The sequence below is a fragment of the Musca vetustissima genome, unplaced genomic scaffold (assembly GCF_032173495.1).
Source record: "Musca vetustissima isolate MV318-11 ecotype Yass unplaced genomic scaffold, APGP_CSIRO_Mvet_v1 utg64969, whole genome shotgun sequence".
NCBI classification, from domain to species: domain Eukaryota; kingdom Metazoa; phylum Arthropoda; class Insecta; order Diptera; family Muscidae; genus Musca; species Musca vetustissima.
Window position 1 is genome coordinate 74,200 of NW_026875127.1, and position 26,168 is coordinate 100,367.

General features: G+C 36.0%; 1 protein-coding gene across 1 annotated transcript; it reads left to right on the top strand.

The window, feature by feature from the left end:
* Positions 1-480: 480 nt before the first annotated feature.
* Positions 481-24,829, top strand: LOC133337634 (diuretic hormone receptor-like; the record flags this gene model as incomplete). Its single annotated transcript, XM_061545845.1, has 3 exons — positions 481-832; positions 18,418-18,616; positions 24,736-24,829. Coding segments are annotated over exons 1-3 (645 nt in total), but the record flags the coding sequence as incomplete, so codon positions are not given.
* Positions 24,830-26,168: the final 1,339 nt, after the last annotated feature.

Sequence of the window (26,168 nt, forward strand, 5' to 3'; positions counted from 1 at the left end):
ATTTTGTTTTCTCTGGCCTTGCAGATTTCCACAACAGCAGCAACTGAAACAAATGAACCACCGATAAAACCAAAACGAACAACAAAATAAAAATTAACAACAGAAAACCCAACTGAACATGCAACACTTACAACGAATGTTCCCACACGCAAGTTACAGTTCGCCGTGGTTTCCATCAATGGTTTTAAGTCACACGCCCACAATGACAGCATTGTCAGCAGCACCATCATCATCATCCGCCGAAGTGGCAACCAACGAATTAGCGATGGCATTTCAAATATCGACGGCAGTTTATTGTTGAGCCATTTATTTGCCTACGAAGCCGCAACACAAATACCAAACCACCAACCAACCACTACAACTACAAATAAAACTTCCCCGCCATATTCAACACCACCTCCACCACAACGAGGACTACGATCCGAAAATAAAACAACAACAATGAATGACAACAACAATTCATTACAAACAACAGCCACAATGACCATTGCCGGTCAAACGCCACTGACGATGCATCAGGATGCCAAACCCTTACAAAGGATGGTGGTATCGACGACCGGTGGTGAGGCCGGGCCCCCCTTGCTGGCCGGCGATGATTTAACCCTAACCACGGAACTACATTTATCATCGGCTGAACTCGATGAGATCAATCAAAGTGCCGAGCTGCTTTGTCTTATGCAGGAACACACCGATACAACGACCTTTGGCAATAACAGCGGCTATTGCCTAACAAATTTCGATTCGATACTTTGCTGGCCCCGTACACCGCGTGCCACCCTGGCCGCCCTGCCGTGCCTGGATGAATTCCAGGGCATACAATATGATAGTTCACGTAAGTAAATGTTAAATGGTGTTGTGCAAATGCAGTTCGATGCGATGCAAGAGCCGACAGTCCCTGTAGTGTCGGATGGGGATGTTGGCTATTGGCCTTCTACGGCACTTTCGCTCCCCCATTATCAATTTATCTTTTATATGAGCCACATCAATCACACTCCCTCCGTGGTACTCGGAGGGAATATCGTTCTACATTTATGGTGTTTACAGGCAAGCCGTTAGTTGTTTGCTTTGGATCGGGCGGTTGAGCTGAGGTGTTGAGGGTATTGGTTGCGTTTACATTCTATTCATTGATGTTGCTCGCGGAATATAAACGTTCATTTATTTTTAAAACAGAACTGTGTGCAGGCATGCAATCCATATGTGGGACATTCCAGGGGGATTTTACTCGGGATTTTTTCAATAAAAAAACTAAATCCTCAGGACTCATTTTTTCTATATAGAAAACATTTCTGAGACCTCAGGACACATTTTTCCTATATAGAAAAAATTCCTGAACCCTCGGGGCTCGTTTTTTCTTTATAGAAAAATTTCCTAATACCTCAGAACTCATTTTTTTCTATATATAAAAAATTCCTAATACCTCCCCGGGATTCATTTTACCATATAGAAAAAAATTCTTCAGACTTCAGGACTCATTCAATATAGAAAAAAAAAAATCCTGAGAGCTCAGAACTCATTTTTCTATATACAAAAAATTCCCGAGTCCTCTGGACTCCGTTTTTATACAAAAATAATTCCTGATGCCTCAGGACTCATTTTTTTCTATATAGAAAACATTTCTAATACCTCAGAACTCACTTTTTTCTTTATAGAAAAAATTCCTGAGACCTCCGGACTATTTATTGATATAGAAAAAATTCTTGACACATCAGGGCTCATTTCTCCTCTATATAAACAACTTTCAGAGAGTTCAGGACTCATATTTTCTCTATAGAAAAAACCTGAGACCTCAGGACTCATTTTCTATATAGAAAAAATTCCTAAGACATCTAGACACATTTTTCTACATAGAAAAAATTCTTGAGTCCTTACGACTCATTTTTTCTATATAAGAAACCCCTGAGAACTCAGGACTAATTTTTTCTACATAGAAAAACTTTCTAAGTCCTTTCAACTCATTTTTCTTTGTAGAAAAAAATGCCTGAGGTATCAGGACTCATTTTTTCTATATAGAAAAAAATGCCTGAGACCTCAGGACTAATTTTCTACATAGAAAAAATTCTTGAGTCCTTACGACTCATTTTTTTCTATATAAGAAACTCCTGAGAACTCAGGACTAATTTTTTCTACATAGAAACACTTCCTAAGTCCTTTCAACTCATTTTTCTTTGTAGAAAAAAATGCCTGAGGTATCAGGACTCATTTTTTCTATATAGAAAAAAATGCCTGAGACCTCAGGACTAATTTTTTCTACATAGAAAAAAATTTTTCTACATAGAAAAAATTAGTCCTGAGACCTCAGACCTCATTCTTCCAATATAGAAAAAAATATCTAAAACCTCAGGATTAATTTTTTCTATATAGAATAAAATTCCTGAGATCTCAGGTCTCATTATTTTTATATAGAAAAAATTTTCTGAGATCTCAGGACCCATTTTTTTCTATATAGAAAATTGTTTAAGACCTCAGGACTAATATTTCTTTTTAGAAAAGAAATCGTAAGACCTCAGGACTCATTTTTTTAGAAAAAAAAGTTTGCTGAGACCTCAGAACTCGTTTTTTATATAGAAACAAATTCCTAAGACCCTATGACCAACTTTTTCTACATAAAAAAGTTCCTAAGACCTCAGAACTTATTTTTCTATATAGAAAAAAATTTCTCAAGACCTCAGGACTCATTTTTTATATAGAAAAAATCAGGACAAATTTTTTCTATATAAAAAAAATTTTCTAAACTTCTATACTCCATTTGCTATATTGGCTAATTTTTTGCATATATTCTTTAAAAATATAAAGCCTAATATAGGCCTTAACAAATATTTTCGTCATAATTCACGCTTGATATAGACCTTAAAATAATATTCTTTAAAAAATGGACCATTGACATAGGCCTTGAAAAAATAGTCTATAAAAAAAAACAGGGCCAGTATTAGTCCTTCGTAAAGACTTCCTGCTTCAAGTCATCTATAAAAACTACCCTCAGATCTTCTAAAGTCTCCCCTCAGTTCGTCAATATAAACTCCCCTCAGAAACCGAATAAGACTCCCCTCATTTTTTCTATAAAGACTCTTTTCAGCTCATCTCCACTCTTTTTGATATTTCTTATAAGGATTTCCATTAGCTCCTCAAGAAATACCCCATTTCACCTTCATACAGTAGATCTTCTCTGGTCTCATATTAGATAGATATTATCCCATTATTCCTCTTAGTATCGTGTGAGTGTCCTCCTCTATCATCCCATTCCCATAAAACATGTTCTATCTCATATGGAAAATCAACATCTCCGTGCACTGAAGTCTGTTGTGAACAATAGGTTTTCTGTCACTTTTACATTGTTTTGATTGCAACGAAGGATAACAAATTTACACTCGCACTGCCAGGCCCCCGTTCCCATTCAATACCCTCCACCAATAACTACACTGAGGTAATAAAGAGTAAAAACCCCCTGCTCCATCTCTTTTAGTCGAGAACAATGAATTAGAGTGCGAAAAAGGATTCCTATATGAACGACATGAACTACTTTGCTTCAATGTATCCTTGTTGTGGTTTCAGGTCTTCATGGCATGCACAATGGCGTTAGTGTCGGGAACACAAGTTGTCGAAGTAGGATTGTGAGCATACGTATGGAGGTGGGTACCCCTACAATGACGTCCATTGTTTCTGATTTTTTTGTTTGGTCCTCTATTGTAGGGTATAGTAGTAGTTTGAAGAATATAATGGGATGGATGTATGGCTTTCTTTCCCCATCATCATTTTGTATGCTTTAAGTTCATTTTTTCTTTTGTTTTCTTTTTATTAATTCTGTAGTTATTTCAGTTTTTTTTCCTCTTTCATTTTGTGGTAAAATATTTTACTGCAATTACCAAAGGCATTAAGTTGCAGTGTGTTTGAGTGTGTGTATCTGGGGAATCGACCAATCACACCAATCATCTATGTATAATAGATGTCGTTGTTGTTTTTGTTGTCCATGTAAAGAGTATGAGATTTGATTTAATTAAAAATAAACAAAGTATCCAGGTGATAAGTTATTGATTAGGGTAATATTATTAGTAATAGTAGAAGGTAAATTGGAAAATGTGAAGTTAAAATACCTTAAAGGGTATGATGGCTTGAAATAACAGATTCGATTAATTTAAGGCAGTAATTGACCAAGTAGAGGACATATGCCCCAGCATGATGCTTATTAAATATTTTAAAATAATCTTTAAAACGTCCACGCATTTTTAAACCCTCAAAGATGTACCTTAAAAAATCAACGTCTTGTTTAGATACCTCAAAAAATCTTTCTATAAAGAAATATTCCTGAGACTTCAGGACTCATTTTTTCTATATAGAAGGAAATCCTGAGAACCTGAGAACTCAGGGCTCATTTTTTCTACTCAGAAAAATCCTCATATCTCAGGACTCATTTTCCTATTTAGAAAATATTCCTCAGATTTCAAGACTCATTTTTTCTGAGGCATCAGGACTCATTTTTTATGTAGAAAAAAATTCCGAGACCCAAGGACTCATTTTTCTATATAGAAAAAAATCTATATAGGACTAATTTTTTTATAATGAAAAAATCCTGACACATGAGGACTCATTTTTTCCATATAGAAAAAAAATTCCTGAGATCTCAGGGCTTATTTTTTCTATATATTTCATATTTTTATACCCTACACAACTATGATGTCAGGGTATTATAGCTTTAAGCATACCGATCATAGACTAGCTGAGTCGATCTAGACATGTGTGTCCGTCCGTCTGTCTGTCCATTATATTTTTTGTAAACACGATACAGGCCACATTCATTCATTTTTTCTACTCAGAAAAAATCTTCAGATCTCAGGACTCATTTTTTCCTATTTAGAAAATATTCCTCAGATTTCAAGACTCATTTTTTCTGAGGCATCAGGACTCATTTTTAATGTAGAAAGAAATTCCTGAGACCCAAGGACTCATTTTTCTATATAGAAAAAATTCCTGAGACCTCAGGACTCATTTTTTTATAATGAAAAAATCCTGACAAATCAGGACTCATTTTTTCCACATAGAAAAAAAAATTCCTGAGATTTCAGGACTTATTTTTTCTATATATTTCATATTTTTAAACCCTACACAACTATGTTGTCAGGGTATTATAGCTTTAAGCATACCGATCGTCATATCTCGACTAGCTGAGTCGATCTAGACATGTGTGTCCGTCCGTCTGTCTGTCCATTATATTTTTTGTAAACACGATACAGGCCACAGTTATGGACCAATCTTCACGAAATTTTGCATGTAGATCAGATCGGTTAATATTTAGGGGATGAAATGGACCAAATAGTTCATTTCTGTCGATTTTTCTGGTCGCTCCAGAGGCCGCAATTATGGTCAAAACAACTCGAATTTTTAAATGGAAAATGGGACTGGGCCAAAGAATAAGCATTTGATAAAGATCGGTCAATATTTAGCGAGTCAAATGGACCCTGACTTTTGTGTGAAAAATGACAAAATTTTTATTCTATAGCGTATATATTTACTCCTGAAAAACATAGAGCCTAGAAGTTGATAGTATATCCAAGAGGAGTGGTTGGCCTTTAAATTGATACCAATTGTAGTATGTATTCTGATGTGGGAGTTACACGTAAATGTTTACAGGTGCTTTCGTATTCAGATATTATTTAGTAAACTATTACCATACTACAGGGCGGAAATATAGCGCTGATCGCTTTGAAATGTTCCATGAGGTTCAAGTTATGGTCAAGTACAACGGCTATGGAATATGGACAAGTAATTTTAAGAGTTGTACTGAATAGTGGTAATATTCGGAAAATATGTCAGTTTATGGAAGAGGTGCTGTTGGCCTCTTATCGGGCAAGAGGGTGCAACTATCACGAAATATTACCCAGCCTCGGAATAAAAATCCGCAGAAAGATAGAGTTCTGTGGTATTTGTGTAGGGTATCGTATGGTCGGCCCCGTCCGACTATATTGCTCCGCTCACTGGTTTATATATAAAAAATTCGTGAGACCTCAGAACTCTTTTCTCTTCAGTTTTTTCTATATAGAAGACCTCTATTTAGAAAAAAATTGGAGACCTCTCTAATAATTTTTTCTATACAGAAAAAAATGAGATCTCAGGTTTCATTTTTCCATATAAGAAAATTCCTGAGTCCTCAGGACTATATAGAAAATATTCCTAAGAGATAAGGACTCTTTTTCCTATATAGAAAATATTCCTTTGTCCTCAGGACTCATTTTTCTATGTAGAAAAAATTCCTGAGATCTTAGGATGACTCAGAAAAAAATGAGATCTCAGGTTTCATTTTTCCATATAAGAAAATTCCTGAGTCCTCAAGACTATGTAGAAAATATTCCTAAGAGATAAGGACTCTTTTTTTCTATATAGAAAATATTCCTAAGTCCTCAGGACTCATTTTTCTATTTAGAAAAAATTCCTGAGATCTTAGGATGACTCAGGTTTTTCTACAGAAAACAATCCTGAGACCTTAGAACTCAGTTTTTTAGAAAAACTTTTCATTCATTTTATTATTGAGATTATCAAAGGTTCCTTATGGACGTATACATTATGACAACAATTGTACGCACCAGGGTCGATACTAATTGAAATTGTTTGGAATTTATTAGCTTTTATGATATTTTAATATTAAACAAAAATAAAATTAAACAAAGCGAAAAGTGATTTCTGTAAATTAAGCCCAATATTCATCATAAAAAACTTTGAATGGAAGCAATCAATGGAAGTAAGAATCAATAACCGTCCAATATCCCAAATGGTGTTTACATAGCAAATCCCACGAATCTTCTAAAATATTGCTGGAATATTGCTGGCTGGTGTTCTGTTCATTTCACATTCACAATTTATGCTCGTAGTTGTGGAAATGCAAACCTCCACGCTCACTTTGGAATATCATGCATTGTTAATCAACTCGTAGTAGACCGCAATCTCGAAATGAAATATGTATTGGTATACATGCTGTGGATTTATAAATCACATAACTTGTCAGATTAATCTAGTTGACATCTACATATGGGATATTGACTAATTTGGAATTATTGTCAAATTTAAGAAAAATATTATAGATAATAATATGAGCCTATATCATTAAAATAAAGGTCATTATGTTGGAAAATCTCTAAAAGACCGAGGAAATATATATTTAATAATTAGAAACTTTAGTGCGTATTAGTATTGCCATAACGTATACGCACAATTTTACTGCAACAAATTTAGACGATGTGAGCACATAAAGAAGAAATGCCAAACAAAAAGTTTGCTCACATTCAATTCATAACCGTCCAGTATCCCTAATGGTGTTTGCAATCTCACGAATCCTCTAAAAGATTGCTAGGTGGTTCTATTCATTTCATATTTGCAATTTCTGGGAGTTGTTGTGAAAATGCAAATCGCCACAGTCACTTTGTGTTATCAGGAATAACAAATCAAATATCTATTACAACCACAATCTTGAAATGAAATATACAATGGCATTGTTTTGGATTTATAAAATCACATAACATGACAGGTTAATCGGAATGGCTATCTATGTGTTATTGGTTAATTTGGAATTATGATACAGTGTGTAGTTTATGAGGGCATATTTAAGAACAATATGAAAGGTATATAATATGAGACCTGAAATATTTAAAATTGAGGCTTTATGTTGGAAGGTCTTCAAAATATGAAGAAAAAGTTAATAGAGACATCAGCGCGTATTAGTGGTGTCATAATGTATACGCCCATTTGTACTACAACATATTTAGTAGATGAACGCATATGAAGAGAAAACAAAAATTAATATCCCTAACCCGACAAATCATCTAAAATATTGCTAGCCTTCCATTCATTTATTATTTGCAATACATGCTAGTTGTTGGGAAAACGCAAACTCTACATTCACTTTGGAATAACAAATCAAGCAAATCTACTACAACCACCACAATGATATGGGATTGTTGTGAATTTATAAATCACATAACTTGTCAGGTTCATCCGAATGGACATCTATGTGTTATTGGTTAATTTGGAATTATTATACAATATTTAGTCTACATATTCATAGTGTGTGGTAATAAGATTTAAATCTATGAATCACAATTCTAAAATTTAATAAATAGATTCCATGATGCGTATTAGTGTTGTCATAATGTATACGCATAGTGGCAGAGCGAATTTTATAAATTATCTAAACTATTGCTGGCATTTTGTTCTTCCCACATTTATAATTTATGCACTTATCGGATATCAGGAATAGTAAATCACTTATCTACTACAATCACAATTTGAAATATGATATGGAATTGTTGTGCAAAATTATAAATCACATAACTTGGCAGGTTAATCTGAATGGACATGTATGATATAGTGGTTAATTATACAATGTGCAATCTACAAGGTTAAATTTTCCATTGTATATTTAATTAGGCGCTCTTAGACATTAACTTCATCGGAAGGTGGGGTTTATGTTAGTAAAACTTTCGAGGAAACAGGAAATATTTGCAATTAATAAATAGAGACTTCGTTGCGTATTAGTGCTGTCATAACTTATACGCATAATTGCACTACAACACAATTGAGAGGGAATAGTGAAATGGACGAGGAATGCCATGAAGGTTTGTCTCACATTTAATCAATTGTCGAGCTATATCGAAATGAATGCTTGCAAAGCGAATCCCACGAATAAATTCATTCATTCCACATTTATAATTCATGTAGTTGAGTTGTGGAAATGCAAATCCACATTCACTTTTGAATATCATGAATAGCTAATCAATAATCGACCGGAATAATTGTCTCGAATGATTCATATGAAATGAAATTGTTGCGGATTTATAAATCAAATAGACATCTATGTGATGTGGGTTAATTTAAATATGTAGTCTATAATGACAAACCTCTGAATAACTTCCACAGAATTAAGTTGAGGATTTCATATGAAGAGGCTTTGAAGAAAATTGGAAATAACTGCATCTGTTAAATTGAGACTTGGGTGCGTATTAGTGTTGTCGTAGCCCATACACACAGTTGCACCACAAAAAAATTGCAGGATGTCGCAACTGTGTGTCTGTTTGCCAAGATGCAATCAATGTGGTGTTATTAATTTCCTATTTAAAATCTATGGTGCCTTTTGGGGAAAGGAAAACTCCACAATTATTTTTGGAATATAATGGACCTCAGAGCGAATTAGTGATGTCATAAGTTATACCTTTATGGCATATCTATGCGTATAACATATGACAGCACTAATTCGCTCTAAGGACTTATTTAGTTATTATAAATTTATAATTTGTTATAAGCTTTTGTTCGGCGTCTTCCAACATTCGTCGTTTAGCATTTCTTTTTCAAAATCCCGCACAAAGAAACCATTCCAAATCCAGTGATTTTAGGTCAACGATTCGTGCTAATTATTAATTTGATTTTCAATTAAAATTCGTTGTGCCTACAAAAGAGTCCTTCAATAATGTCTACTTCTTGATTTATATCTCATTAATAAAGACTATCTGTACTTTAGATCTTCTATAAACATTACCAGACCTTTAGGTCATCTATAAAAAGGCACAACCTTCTTCTAGTTTATAGGGAATCTCTGAACTTCGTCTAAAAATTTATCTAACTTTCAGTTCATCAACAATGTCACCTTTAACACTCCCAGGCCTACAATTAATTTCTAAAGAATGAATCGTTTCCAGATTAGCAATAAATACTTTCTTCCTTTTATTTGAAAACATTGCTATCAATTGTAACGGTACATAGGACTCGAAAATTTATAGCTCCATTAAACCCTTTATAGTTGTTATAAAGACCCTACAAACTTCAGCGCATCTTTGAACACTAACCGATCAGGTTAAACATCGGCATTTCAATTGGACGGTATAGACCTACAACTCGGCTATAAAAGCTTTCTGAATTTCGGTTAATTAAAGATTCTTCGGACAATTTTTGCCCTTTTTCATTGTTAAAAAAAGTACGTCGTTCTTCTGAACTTCAGCATTTCTATAAATTATACATGATCTGTTCTCTACAGCCTTCCTGCATTTAAGCTGATCAATAAGACTTTCCGTATCTTCAGTTATGCGCTTTAATAGCCCACAAGGGAATTTTTGACCTTTTTGCTCGTTAAAAAATAAATGCCTTTCAGCACGCTGAAACTTAGGCTTGGTTGGAATTAAAACTGTATTTCATTGCGTAGTTTTGTGTATTTTCGGAATGCAGCCGGATTTTAGACTATATGACCTATTCAAATACAATATTTCATGTTTTTAATCGCCGATCATTTTCTATATTTTTTAACAAATTCTCTTCTTTTATATTGAATAACAAAAATATATACAATATTTTTTAATACACAGTGTACATGTAAGCGTATACGTTATGGCAGCACTAATACGCACCAATGTCCACAAATCAATTACAAAATTGCTGATATATTTCTAAGGCTTTTTAAAATAAAAAATAATATCCTGTAGTACAAAAATATTTGGAAATAATATTTATATAAAATTGTTATTTCTTGTGTCTACAAAAGGGCCCTCCATTCATTACTATTCCCTTTTATTTGAATACCTGATAAATCAATATTTTCCCTAACAATTTATGAATTGAATTGTAATGATTTGCCATTAATATCAAATAAAAGACAAACATTGGTGGTTTTGCAATAAACACCATTCAATGCTGACTATTCAATGAATCGAACAATGTTTGTGTTTTAAAGTTTCTACGACTTCTATGCAATATTGATGAGGCAATATGCTATACCGAACACCCGCATACCGAAGTGCAAATATACTTTTTGTGCAAAATGAAAGAGAAAAACAAAAAAGAGGAACTTTACAGCATCACCAAGCAAGGATATAAATGTTGCACACAACACACTTTATTGTATGGTGGCAGGATACACGAGAGAGTGAAAGAGTGACTATCAAGTCCTGTAAAATATTGCTGCCATTTTCTGTGGCCTGCTGTTGCTGCTGCTACTGATGTTGCCGTTGTAGTCTTTGTTCCTGTAATCGCATTCAGCATTTTATATGCTGGTACTTGGGTTTTGCTACTAGAAATGCAAACTCATGCCCAACTTCAATTCGAATATCATGAATAGCAAATTATCGACAAACACCACAAAGTAAATGTGCATCACACATTCAGAGCATCGAATCGATGTTATCCGATGGATGAGGGTGTATTTGAAAATTTACAATTGCTTTAGAATATTTATTTGGAATATAAATCACAATTCTTGTCAATCGAAGATATGAGGGATTTAAGACAAGAGAAACAAAATATGTATTTCATGGAAAAGGATTTGATGTATTCCAGGCATTTTGGAAAAGTGCTGAATCTTGCTATTCGGAGGAGATTTTATATAAAATAATAGAAGATGGATTCACGAGGCGGAATAAAAATGTTTGGTACAGTAAACTACATTTTAAAATAATATTTTTTTAAGTTGAAATCGGGGACCAGATATATTGCAATACAAAAAAACCAGTGAGCGGAGCAGTATAGTCGGACGGGGCCGACCATATAATACCCTACACAACATCCACGAAAGTCTAACTTTCTGTGATTTTATGTTCTGAGTTTGGACAATATTTCGCGATATTTGCACCCTCTTGACGGACTAGAGGTAAACACATATTACTAATATTCAGCACAGCCTTTCTAATTACTTGGCCAGATTCCCTTCACCCTTTGTGTTGTGAAGTTCGGCTATCAATTGTGGCCCAATTTACATAAAAATTTAAGTTTTCGGTCCACTTTATCCCAAAATTATTATCTGATCATCACCGAAAATTATAAACGTTGTCCTTGACCATAACTGGGACCTCATGAAAAATTGCAAAGCAAATAGCGCTACATTTCCGCCATCCAGTGTGGTAATGGATTACTAAATAATGACTGAAAACGTAAGCACCTGTAAACAATATAAATATATGTGTACAAAACATTTTTCACACACATCCATTTGGGACCGATCTTTATCAAAACACATGCTTATTCTTTGGCCCTACTGTAAAAATATATTGGTACATGCAAAACTGAAGTGGCGATAACTGTGGCCTGTATCGTGTTTACAAATTATAATGGACACACGGACGGACACACATGTCTAGATCGACTCAGGTATTCGAGATATGACGATTGGTATACTTAAAGGTGGGTCTGTGACCAATATTTCGCGGCGTTACAAACTTTTGGGGCTGCACAAAGCTATAATACCCTGATTTTCTGAGTATTAATAGAAGTATCAATAGAAGCAACTAATTTCTGAAAATATTTGAATAACTACACATATTTTTAGTGCGTATACGTATTGTCATAACTCATACGCAACCGTATTTTTCAAAAAAATAAGAACAATTTTGAAATGTCTAACAAAAAATAATACTATCAAGAAATGCCTAAGACTACAACGAAAATTTTGCAGATATGATAATGTGCAATAGATCATCAATCTACACCCTGATCTTCTCTATACAGACTTCTTGGCCTTTTGACTATAAAATAAATATCTCCTTCCGCTCTGTTATAAACATTTCCAGAGATTAAATCAGACATAAATTAATTGTATTTATCGAGTAATAAATATATCAATAGAACATTCATCTTTGAAAATAAACCCAGCGAGCAAAGCAGTATATTCGGATACCTTACTCATCTACCACGAAAATCTAATTTTCTACGTTTCTATATTCTGAACTTGGGCAATATTTTGCGATATTTGCACCCTCTTGACCGATTATAGGTCAACAGCTCCATATTCAAATCCTGGCTTTTGGTTGATTTAACCCTCGGAATATTGACCGATCATCAACTAAACAACCGTTCACATTATTTGGTCAGATCTCCTTCACTGTGTGATGTTCTGCATATAATAATGGTCAACCACTCGTCTTGGATATACTATCAGCTTCTCGGGTCTATGCCATTCAGGGGTAAATATATGCCTTCCAGAATACAAATTTTGTTTCATTTTTCACCCAAAAGTTTGGGTTCATTTGACCCGCTAAATAATGACCGCATAGAGGACAAATGACCGAAAAATGACAAAAATAAAGTTATTGGTCAATTTCGTCCCGAAATGTAAAACAATCATTACCAACATGTTTTTAGTCAATTTCGACCCCTAAATGCGAAATTTCGTAACGATTGGATATAGACCTGTGGTCTGTATCGTGATTACACATTATTATGGGCAGACGGTTGGACCTACGTGTCTATTTCGACTCAGCTAGTCGAAATATGGCGATCGGTATACTTAAAGGTGGGTCTAGAATGAATATTTCGCGGCGATACAATCTTGGAGCTGCACAAAGCTATAATACCGTGACAACATAGCTGAGTAGGGTATACAAATATAAATAATGTATGCGTATAAGTATTGTCATAACTTATACGCAAGGGTGTGCCTATTTCCAAAGACATTTTACTCTGCCCAAAGACGGAAAAACTTGTTGGCTTCCAGTTTGTCTATAAAGACACCTGCCCTCAAGCTCGCCTAGAAGAAGAAATACCTTTAAAAAATCACCTTCATTATCTACAAGTTCTGAATAAACTTCCGTACGTTTATAATGACAATTATAATACCAATTTGCCTTAAAAGTATGCCTTATTATCATCTTCTCATTTTTATTTCAGTTCGTTTATAAACTCTATCTGAGTTTCAGCACATTAACAATATTCCCAGACCTACATTCCATTCCTAAAGAATGAATCGCTGCCAGTTTACCAGTAAATACCTATTTTTTCCTTTTATTTGAAAACATCACTGTCAGGTTGTCTACCAAGACTCCCAAGCTTATAAATGCCTTGAAAATACCCTAAAACCTTCAGCGCATCTATAAAACCTAACCGTTCAGGTTAAACACCGGCATTTCCATTGGACTGTATAGACCTACAACTCGGCTATAAAGGCTTCTTGGAATTTAGTTGATCCGTAAAGATTCTCCGGACATCAGTTTGTGTATACGACTCCTTTTTATATCATTAATAAATCTGTACTTCACATCGTTTATATACATTACCGGACCATTAGCCCATCTATAAAAACTCACGACCTTCTCATGGTCTATAGAGACTCTCTGAACTACATATATATATATATATATATATATATATATATACATTACTACATATATATATATATATATATATACATTACTACATATATATATATATATACATACATTACTACATATATATATATACATTACTGAACTATATATACATTACCGGACCTTTGGCTCATCTATAAAAACTCACGACCATCTCCTGGTCTATAGAGACTCTCTGAACTTCAGCTTTTTCTATAAATTATACACCTAAAACCTTCCTGCATTTAAGCTGACCAATAAGACTATCTGTAACTTCGGTTATGTACTGGCTTTTTTATTACCTACAGGTGAATTCATGGCCTTTTGCTTGTTCAAAAAATGCATGATTTCCAGCACGCCGAAACTTACGCTTATTTGGAATTAAACATTTATTTCATTATATAGTTTTGTGGACATTCGGACTGGAGTCGGATTTTATCATATATCACTTATTCAAATTCTATATTTTATGATTCTAATCACTGACCAGTTTTTCCATCTTTTAATGAATTTTTTTTTTACTATTCTCTTCTATAAATGTCAATAACAAAAACAAACATTTTTAATACTCAATGTACATCTAAGCGTATACGTTATGACAGCACTGATACGCACGCAATATCCACAATTAAATTTAATGCAAAATTGCCAAAACATTTCTAAGACCTTTAGAAATTAAAAAAATATTTTCTTTATTTTTTACAAATTTTAGCTTAGCGACTCTGTACTGCAAAATAATTTGAAATTAACATGTTAGGTGATTTATAAATCTTTTCCACATTTGATATTTCATTCCAGATTATGATTGCATCCTAGTTATGGTACTTATTTGTTATTCATGATATTCCAAAGTGACTGTGGAGTTTTCATTTCCACAACTACTAGCAAAAATTGTATTTTTGAAATGAAAAAAAAACCGCCAGCAATATTTTAGAGGATTCGTGATATTTTGCTATCGATTGAATACACTTTGAAATATCGGCTGAGTATTGATTGAACACGTGGAAATACTTTGTCAAATTCTTTGCTCATTTTAATGCATATAAGCTTTTTTCTATGCACCCATACGTATACCTGTGACAGCACTAATACGCACCGATGTCAATAAAAAAAATTGCCAACACATTACATATTTTTGATATGCACCTAAACCTATACGTCATGACAACACTAATACGCATCAAAGTCTCCATCTAACAAATTACAATATTTCGAAATTGTTTTTTTAAATATGTCAACCTGTATAATTAAATTCTTCCTGGAAATATAAGCTTTTAGAATTCAAATTAGCCAATATTGCATAGATGTCCAATAGATTTACACGTGACATGATATGTGATTTATAATTTCTACCTCCCCCCAACTATCGCATATCATAATTCATTCCAGATTGTGGCTACATCCTAGTTTGTATTTGTTATACATGATATTCCAAAAGTGACTACGGCTTCTGCATTTCCACAGCAACTAGCATAAATTGTAAATGTGAACTGAAGAGAATCGAATCGAATGCCATCGAGCAATATTGTAGAGGATTCGTGGTTTTTGCCTCGCGAACACCATTTGGGATATTTGATCGGTTATTGATTGCATGTGGGCAAACATCGATATTCATTGTTCATTTGTATTGTTTCTTCGCGGTGCTTCTGCAGCAATGTTTGCCATTTTTATGCTGAGACCATTTCATGATTAACCATGGGAATTGGTGAAGTTGAATCGGTAAGGTAATTGTGAAGGAAAAAGTCTTAGTGGTAGGAAAAATGAAAAAAAAAACATAAGTAAAATCACGTGGATATATGCCCAAATTTGAAACGTATGGTCCATTTCTACCAAAATTTTTCTGCGAACGGAGCTGAATACCAATTGTGACTAATTATACCTTATCGGAATATTTCAATTTATTAATAGAGAAGAACGTTATCTGTGCTATACATTTTAATAATCCTTTAAAATTCATCATATGCCTTCATTAAAACATTGCAAAATAAATTACCTAATTCACATCTTCTCAGATTTATATTTGTAGCATGAATCTAACTACAGCTATTAGAGCGTATGATTGTTAGCATAAGGTATACGCCTAATTGGACATTCATTGTTAATTTGCCATCATTTTCTTTATTCTTTGTGGTATACCTACACGTATACGTTTTGACAACACTAATACGCACCGAAGTCGTTATTTATTAAATTATAAATATTTCCACTTTACTTCAAACATTTATAAGAATAACCAGTGAGCGGACCAGTATAGACGGACGTGGCCGATCATACGATACCCTACACAACTACCACGGAACTCTAACTGTCTTCTGATGCTTATTCCGAACCTGGGCAATATTTCTGATATTTGCACCCTCATGTCCGATTAGTAGATTAGATTAGTCAACATCACCTCTTACTTACACTGCCATATTTTCCGAATTTTACTAATATTCAGTACAACCCTTCTATACTTGTCCAGATTCCCTTCACCGTGGGTTACGTTGTGATGTTCGGCTTATAGATGTGGCGTATATGTCGACTCAAAAAGAAAAAAACACATACACACACAAAATTAAGTTTTCGGTCCACTTCATGCCAAAATTATTATCTGATCATCAAGGAAAATTATAGGCGTTGTCCTTGACCATAACTGGAATATTTCCGTCCTCGAGTGTGTTAATGGGTTACTAAATAATACTAAATAATACGTAAGCACCTGTAAATATTTAAGTGTAATTCCCACATCGGAATACATACGACAAAATAACTGGTTTCATTTTAAAGGTCAACCACTCCTCCTGGAAAAACTATCAACTTCTCGGGCCTATGTTCTTCAGGAGTAAATATAATACATTCTGAAGCTTGTTTATAAAGACAGCATTGAGGCTGTCTTCTTAAGCCTTGAGCCGATTTCTAAAGACAGCCTTGTGCGGTTTATAGACCCGCACAGCCTTGTTCATGTCTACAAAGGCAAAATTGAGCCTATCTATAAAGATAGTCTAAAGACAGCCTTGAGCCTGTCTATAAAGACATCCAGAAAACTGTCTATAAATACAGCCTTGAGTCTGTCTATAAAGACAGTCTTGAGCCTGTCTATAAAGACTGTCTTGAGCATGTCTATGAAGACAGCCTGTCTATAGAGACAGCTTTGAGCCTGTCTATAGAGACAGCTTTGAGCCTGTCTATAGAGACAGCTTTGAGCCTGTCTATAAAGACTGTCTTGAGCTTGTCTATGAAGACAGGCTGTCTATAGAGACAGCTTTGAGCCTTTCTATAAAGACAACCTTGAGCCTGTCTATAAAGACATCATGAAAACTGTCTATAAATACAGCCTTGAGTCCGTCTATAAAGACTGTCTTGAGCCTGTCTATAAAGACTGTCTTGAGCATGTCTATGAAGACAGCCATGAGCCTGTCTGTAAACTAAATTCAGTCACTAAAGACAGCTTTAAGCCCGTCAATAGAGACATTCTGAAGCTTGCCAATAAAGACAGCCTTGAGCCTGTTTAAGAAGACAGCCTTGAGCCCATCTTTAGAGACAGCCTTGAGCGGGTCTATAAAGTCAGCCTTGTTCATGTCTATAAAGGCAGAATTGAGCCTATCTATAAAGACAGTCTAAAGCTAGCCTTGAGCCTGTCTATAAATACAGCCATGAGTTTGTCTATAAATACAGCCTTGAGTCTGTCTATAAATACAGCCTTGAACCTGTCTATAAAGACTGTCTTGAGCCTGACTATAAAGATTGTCTTGAGTATGTCTATAAATCAATAAAGAAAATCTTAAAAAAAAAAGAGTCTGTCTGTAAATACATTCTGAAGTCTGTCTATAAAGACAGCCTGGAGCCCGTCTATAAAGGCAGCCTACAGCCTTGAGCCTGTCTATAAATACAGCCATGTGTTTGTCTATAAATACAGCCTTGAGGCTGTCTTCAAGCCTTCAAGCTGTCTATAAAGACTGTCTTGAGCCTGACTATAAAGACTGTCTGGAGTATGTCTATGAAGACAGCCATGAGTCTGTCTATAAAGACAGCCTGGAGCCCGTCTATAAAGGCAGCCTACAGCCCGCCTATAAAGACAGCCTGGAACCCGTCTATGAAGCCTATCTATAAATACAGTCATGAGCCTTTTTATAGAGACAGCTTTGAGCCTTTCTATAAAAAACAGACTTGAGCCTGTCGGTAAAGAGGATGTCTTCATAGATCCTGAACCCGTCCATAAAGACAGTTATGAGCATGCCTATAAAGACAGACTATAAAGATCCTGTCAATAAATATCGCCTTGAGTCTGTCTATGAGCCTTGAGCCTATACAAATATATTCTTTTAATTATTTTATTCTTTGTTGTTTTTTTTTTCAGAGAACGCCACCCGTTATTGCCACGCCAATGGAACCTGGGATCAATATACCAACTATGATGCCTGTATGCATTTAACAGAACCTGCCACCGTTTCGGAATTTGAACCGATAATCGAATTGCCAACAATAATCTATTATGTGGGCTATACCATATCACTGGTGTCGCTAACCTTGGCCCTGATGGTTTTTGCCTACTTCAAGTAAGAGGAAAAAAAATAATTTAATTATTTCATAAACACACACACACACACCTCGAAGTCAACCTCTTACGGTATTGTGTAATTTGTTAATTTTACAGAAAAAAGGGTTACACAACAAAAGGATTTGAAAAAAAAATAACAACAAAACTGTGTATAAATAATGAATGAATGGAAGAAGGAAAAAAAATTAAAGCTTTTATGTTAATGAGGCCAATGCTTGTGGTTCTGCAAGGGGTTTTTTGTTAGTGTGCGTGCATACCTGGCTGGGAGTGTAGCTGACGAAGTCTTGTGGTTTATTATATGTTTACACGCACACACATATACCCTCACAGTCGTGGTGGCGGAAAATTTCAGTAAACACATTCCAGTTGTAGCTACAGCAGTAATTAGCACCTATTAAAGTGAAATTATTTTTAGACGTGACAACAAATATTTGTGCACGGAAAATGTTGGGTTATGTGGGAGAATAGTGAAGGAGGACTAAGAGAATGAGGGGGAATATTGTCTCCATAAAACTATTATTTACACTTTGGCATGCGTAACATTTTTGAAAGGGGATTGGGGGAAAATTTTCTTTCCCAAGACTATTATTTACATATGTGCAGATTCCCTTTGATGCTATCCAATAAAAAAAAAAATAAATAAAATTCACATCCTGTCAACTGAAGCTTTTAACCTTGAGTCCTTTGTCTTTGATTTGCTCTCAGGATATTGTTTTAATTTTCTTTTTTTGCTCCTAATAAATATTTTATTTTATTTTGGAGCAGCCATTAAAAACGCATTATTTGTTCTTCTTCTGGGGAGTTAATGGCTCTGTCCGTCACTTAGATTGACAGTCAGGACAAAGAAACAACTTTAAAAGTTATTTCTGTGTCACTGCAAATATTTGAAAAACTTTTTTTCTGTTCTGTTCTTTTATTTTTTTTTTGCTCTCTTATATCACACATTCTTTGTCGCACTCTCACACCCGAACACTCACCTACATCAATTATTTCTTTTTATTAAAGTGTCACCGGGGACGTATGAGTAATTAATTAAGCATGCTTAAGCATGTTATTGTTTATACTTTTCACATGGCATTTCCACTATTCTTGTCAACACTTCGTAAATGGGACGTAGGAAGTGAATAACTCCAACACCCCACACTTACTTTGTAGCCTTTACGAAAATGTTTTTGTGTGGGTGACGCGGGGAAGGATGAATTGTTGCCGCATTGTTAATCTTGCAACAGTCTTACCTCATCTCAGCTTGGTATTATAACACTTCATCTGTCACAAAGAAAGGAAGAAAGAAAAAAATAAAAACTACAAAATGACAACTCAAAGATCAAGCAGCAGGAAATTCATATGTTTATCCCCCTTTGTGCGTGGTGTGTGTTTGTCAGAGGGTTTGGGTAATCCAGTTAGCTGAGAAGTATCACTTCAGGTAATTTTTCATTTAAGAAAATTTCTTCGTAAGTTTTGCAGGGTGATACATGTTTCGTAAAGAATGTGGGTGAAGCAGGGAGGAAGGTAGGCTACCTTTGTAGACGTGCTGAAGGGAGTATTTATAGGTTGGCTAAAGGCTGTCTTTATAGATGGGCTCAAGGTGTGGATTTTTAAAAATATTTTTTTTAAGCTTGCACGAAGGCGTGGATATTTTAAAATATTTTTTTTTCAAGGCTTGCAATACTTACTTAGCTGGCTTGTGACAGAACTTCGTTCAATAAGCCGAGCTTAAAAAAGATTTCCAGGCTCGTCGGTCTTTTGCGCAGTTTTTCCAATTTGAAAAACCATTTTCGGCAATGTTGTCTTCGACTTGATCTTTCTATCTTATTCGTGGCCTTCCCCTTCTGCGTGAACCATCAGCTGGTTCGCTTTTATATGCCTTCTGGGATGGGGCATCTTCATCCATTCTCACAACATGACCTAGCCAAAGTAGTCGCTACAGCTCTATACGTCGATGTCCGAGAATAGCTGGTACAACTCATGGTTCATTCGACGGCTATATTCACCGTCAACGCAGATCGGCCCATAGATATTTCGGAGAATTTTTCTCTCAAACACTTTAAGAGCTGCCTAATCTGCTTGCGTAAGTACCCATGCTTCAGATCCGTATAACAGCATGGGTAGTATCAGCGACTTCTAGAGTATGAGTTTGGTCTGGCGGGACGTGGCATTGTTTCTAAACTGCTTACTTAGAGCATAGTAGCATCTGTTGGCCATCACAATCCTTCTCCGAATTTCAAAACCGATGTCATTCGTTTTATTTATGACGGTTCCACACGGTTCCACGGTTCAAGTTCCACAGTTGGTCCGGGTCTACTGGACGTTTTACGCGTTTATACCATCAGTTTGATCTTCTCGCCCTTTACTGCCAGACCCACTTTGGCAGACTCCTTCTCAATTTGTTCAAAGGTGGCTGTTACCGCTCTCAATGTTCGACCCATTATGTCGATGTCATCGGCGTAGGCGAGTAACTGGTGTTGTTTGGTGTACAGAATACCATTTCTGTTCACCTTTGCCTCTCGTATGACCTTTTCCAGCAGGATGTTAAAAAGGTCACACGACAAACTGTCACCTTGTCTGAATCATCGTCCGGTGATAAAGGGCTCCGAGAGGTCCTTTCCGATTTAACGGCAGATCTTATACCAGTTAAATTTATCCTGTATAGCCGAATTAATTTTGCTGGAATGCCAAACACAGACATAGCTTCATACACCTCTGAACGGATAGGGCTGTCGAATGCGGCTTTATAGTCGACGAAAAGGTGGAATCTGTCGATGTGGTTTTCGTGTGTTTTCTCCAGGATTTGTGCGCAGATTGAAAATCCGGTCAATAATGGATTTCCCAGGTCTGGAGCCGCATTGGTTTTGTCCAATAATGTCATTGGCCATTGGCTTCAGTCATTCACACAGGATAACATTTTATATACGATGGGAAAGAGACTTATTCCTCTATAGTTGACACATATCGTTTTGTCTCCTTTTTTGTGCAGGGGACACAGGATGCTGAGGTTCCAATCATTGGGCATGCATTCTTCTAGCCAAATTATACGAATCAGCTGGTGCATGCTCCTTACCACCAGTCTTGAATAGTTCGGGTTGTAACCCATCGACACCTGCTGTTTTATTACTTTTCAGCCGATTGATTGCTATTCTGACTTCACCTTGGCTAGGTGGTATACACTCTATACCGTCATGTATTATTGGTTCTGAGATATCCTCTTCACCGCTACCATTTGATACCAGAAGTTTTTCAAAATGCTCCTTCCAGATCCTCCGCACGCTGCCTGTATCTGTCACCAGGTTTCCTTCTTTATCTCTACCGGAGGATGTGCCTGCACCAAAGCCTTTGCTTTGGTGTTTTACCCGTTGGTAGAATTTTCGGACTTCATTCTGACTCCTGTACATCTCGATTTGCTCACGTTTTTCTTGTTCTTTCTTCTTTTTCTGAAAATAGGTTTCCCTTCTCACCTTTTCTCCCGATAGTTGTCCATCGCATTACGTGTTGCTACTGTCCGCAGGGTTGTCCTTTACGCTGCGTTTTTCATATCAGTAGCATTACGACACTCCTGATCGTACCACGAATTTCTTGATGGTGCTCTTTGGTACCCAAGTGTTGTTTTTGTTGCAGTTTGTAAGGAGTGGGCAATTCTCGGCCACTGTGCTTCTATATTTTTATCCGGACAAGGGGTGCTTTCGTCAAGCAGTTGGGTAAGTTGAGTGGAGTAGGCTTCTGCTATCTGTTGTGTTTGCAGCTTTTCGTCGTCAAATTTGCGTGTTACATTAGATCGCACCTTTGCTGCAGCCATTACCTTGGCTGCCACAAGGTATTGGTCCGAATCGATATTCGCTCCTCGGATCGATCGGACGTTTAAAACACTGGATGAATGCCTTCCGTCTATCACAACATGATCGATTTAATTTCTCGTTGTTCGATCGGGGGAAATCCAAGTGGCCTTGTGTATATCGCGAGATGCTTGAATCTGGTGCTGAATCTTTTCTGCCGCGAAGTCAATCAACCTCTTGCCGATGTCTGATGTTTCTTCATGGAGGCTGAATTTTCGACGGTGAGGCCAAAGATATTTTCCCTTCCGATTTTTGCATTAAAATCTCCTAGCAGAATTTTAATGCCATGGCCAGGGCAGCGATCATATGCTGTTTCTAGGCGCTCGTAAAATATGTCTTTGGTCAGTTCATCTTTATCTTCGGTCGGAGCATGGGCGCAAATGAGACTGATGTAGAAAAACATCGTTTTTATACGGGTTATAGCAATTCGCTCATCTACTGGAGTGAATCTGGAGACGAGGTCTTTTATTCTCCTGTTAACCATAAATCCGCAGCCAAATTCATGTCTCGTTTCATGGCAGCTATAATACAGGGCGTAATCGTCTGATTTACTTACGCCTGTCCATTTCCGTCGCATTTCCTGTAAGGCAATAAAATCGGCTTTTTACTTCTTGAGTACATCCGCCAAAGCGAACACTGTGCCTACTCTGTACAACGTGCGCATATTCCAAGTGCAGATTCGCAAATCGTGGTCCTTTATACGTTTTCGGGTTCGTCAACATTAGGGGGGTTTGGTTTTCATTTTCTTTGCTTTTTCATAGAAGGTTGGATTTTCCGTGAGTGGGCATCTAACCCGACGCCTCAACCCATTTTTTATAGTTCTTATGGGTGAACTCGCGGCGCATATTAGCTCACTATTTCATCGGGTGATGAAAATAACTACCCCAGGTGGCACCGCGGAGAGGTCAGTGTCCACAATGGAGATGAAAGAGGGACCAAGAAAAGGCTGGACTTCGCCATGTTAAAGCCAATCAGAGCCATTGCTTGGTATCTATCATTCCTACGCCACCAAGGCTTACAATAAGGCTTGGATTTTTTAAATTTTTTTTTCAAGGCTTGTACTAAGGCGTGGATTTTTTAAAATTTTTTTGCAAGGCTTGGATTTTTTAAAAATTTTTTTCAAGGCTTGTATTAAGGCGTGGATTTTTTAAAAATTTTTTTCAAGGCTTGTATTAAGGCGTGGACTTTTTAAAAATTTTTTTCAAGGCTTGTATTAAGGCGTGGATTTTTTAAAAATTGTTTTCAAGGCTTGTATTAAGGCGTGGATTTTTTAAAAAAATTTTTCAAGGCTTGTATTAAGGCGTGAATTTTTTAAAATTATTATTTTTTATTTAAATCTAAATTTAAATAAATTACGTTCCTTTTTTTTTCTTTTGTGAAAAAGATATTCTCGCTTGAATTACATCAAAAAAAAAAAAAAAAAAAAAATGTGAAGTGATTCTTGGGAAACAAATGAATTTAATTTCGTTGGTTTTCCTTCTTTCATCTACATAATATCTCATTTTCATGCTAATTAGATGAGGGAGGATGTGTGTGTGGATCTGTGTCCCGAATGCTATATTACGTGCCTGTGTCATTCTATAATTAATTCTCTTATCAAATACTAATTTGCCTTTCATTTTGTGTGTTTTTTTCTTTTTTCTCCGATGCTTACATTTTCATTGTGGATTTGACACATACACACACACTCACACACGTGCGCGAATTAAAATGTGAAAACAATGATTTGTGAACCAAATAAAAATACAACAAAAACAAAAACAACAACGCCAACGAAAACAAAATACTTATTTATTTGGATGGAAAAACAACAACAACAATACAACATATTCAATCCAATGGCATTAATAACAACATCAACAACTCTGGACATACACATACACACACGCACACAATCACACCCCAACAAAAAAAAACGACAACGAAATTGTCTTCCTCACCAAATAACCGCACAATTGCTCAACTGAATGGCACTTGGAACCACCAACGACGGCGATGATGATGATGCCGACGACGACGATGGCGATAACAACCATAACTACATATCCAACATATCCTGCTGACTGGCGGCTATGTTGTTTGATACTGTCTGTCCTGCATGTTGCCATCACTTCATTCCGCTCCCCCGCCTATGTGTGTCATTTGACTCTCCTGTGATGTGTTGCCACCACGTACACCATTCTACGTGTGCATTTCTGTGTATGGCTGTGTGTGCGTGTGGGTGTACAAATTTGCACTGTTGGCATTTTCTTTGTTATTTGTTGCTGTCCTCGTTCGATGTTGCCTTCAGGGAACTACGTTGCTTGCGCAACTCCATACATGCGAATTTATTCTTTACCTACATCATGTCTGGTCTACTCTGGATACTTACACTTTCTGTACAGGTAAGTAAATATATAACTGTGTGAGTGCGTACATGGAGAACAGTGGCTCGAAGTCTCTATCAGACTAGTTGAAGACTTCTACAGGCTATCTGAAGGGATGGAAATACATCTAAAAAACAATCTGAAGAGTTCAGGATGTCTTTAGGTTTTAGACTGGTTTTATAGGCTATGAAAATAGCCTAGGGTCTATAGAGCACCCTAGGCTATTTTCATAGACGGGTTCTCGGCTAAAATTTTAGCCCAGATTTTTATACCCTACACAACTATGTTGTCAGGGTATTATAGCTTTGTGCAGCCCCAAGAGTTTGTAACGCCGTGAAATATTGGTCCTAGACCCACCTTTATGTATACCGATCGTCATATCTCGACTAGCTGAGTCGATCTAGACATGTGTGTCCGTCCGTCCGTCCGTCTGTCCATTATAATTTGTAAACACAATACAGGCCACAGTTATGGACCAATCTTTACGAAATTTTGCATGTAGGATGGGTTCTGGCCAATGAAGACCCCCATTGTTTTTTGTAAAGATCGGTTAATATTTAGGGGATGAAATGGACCAAATACTTAATTTTTGTCGTTTTTTCTGGTCGCTCCAGAGGCCGCAATTATGGACCGAACATCGCGAAATTTCACATGGAGAATAGGATCGGACCAAAGAATAAGCATGCCTGTTTTGATAAAGATCGGTCAATATTTAGCGGGCCAAATGGACCCTGACTTTTGTGTGAAAAATGACAAAATTTGTATTCTATAGCGTATATATTTACTCCTGAAAAACATAGAGCCTAGAAGTTGATAGTATATCCAAGAGGAGTGGTTGGCCTTTAAATTGATACCAATTGTCGTATGTACTCGGATGTGGATGTTACACTTACATATTTACCGGTGCTTACATATTCAGATATTATTTATTAAACCATTACCATAATAGAGGGCGGAAATATAGCGCTGATCGCTTTGAAATTTTCGATGAGGATCCAGGTATGGTCAAGGACAACGCCTATAACTTTCGGTGATGATCAGATAATAATATTTTAATGAAGTGGACCAAAATTTTTGTTAATTTTTTGTTTTTTATCACAACATTACAACACAACCCACGGTGAAGGGAACCTGGACAAGTAGCTAGACGGTCAAGAATATCCAAATATCGCGAAATATTGCCCGAGCTCAGAATATGGAACCACAGAATATATAGGGTATCATATTGTCGGCCCAGTCCGACTATACTACTCCGCTAACTGGTTTTTAAATGCCCAACGTAGGCTTGTTTTTTTTTTAATTTTTAAAGAATTTTTTTTAAGGCTCCCATATGGCGTGGACTTCTTAAATAATATTT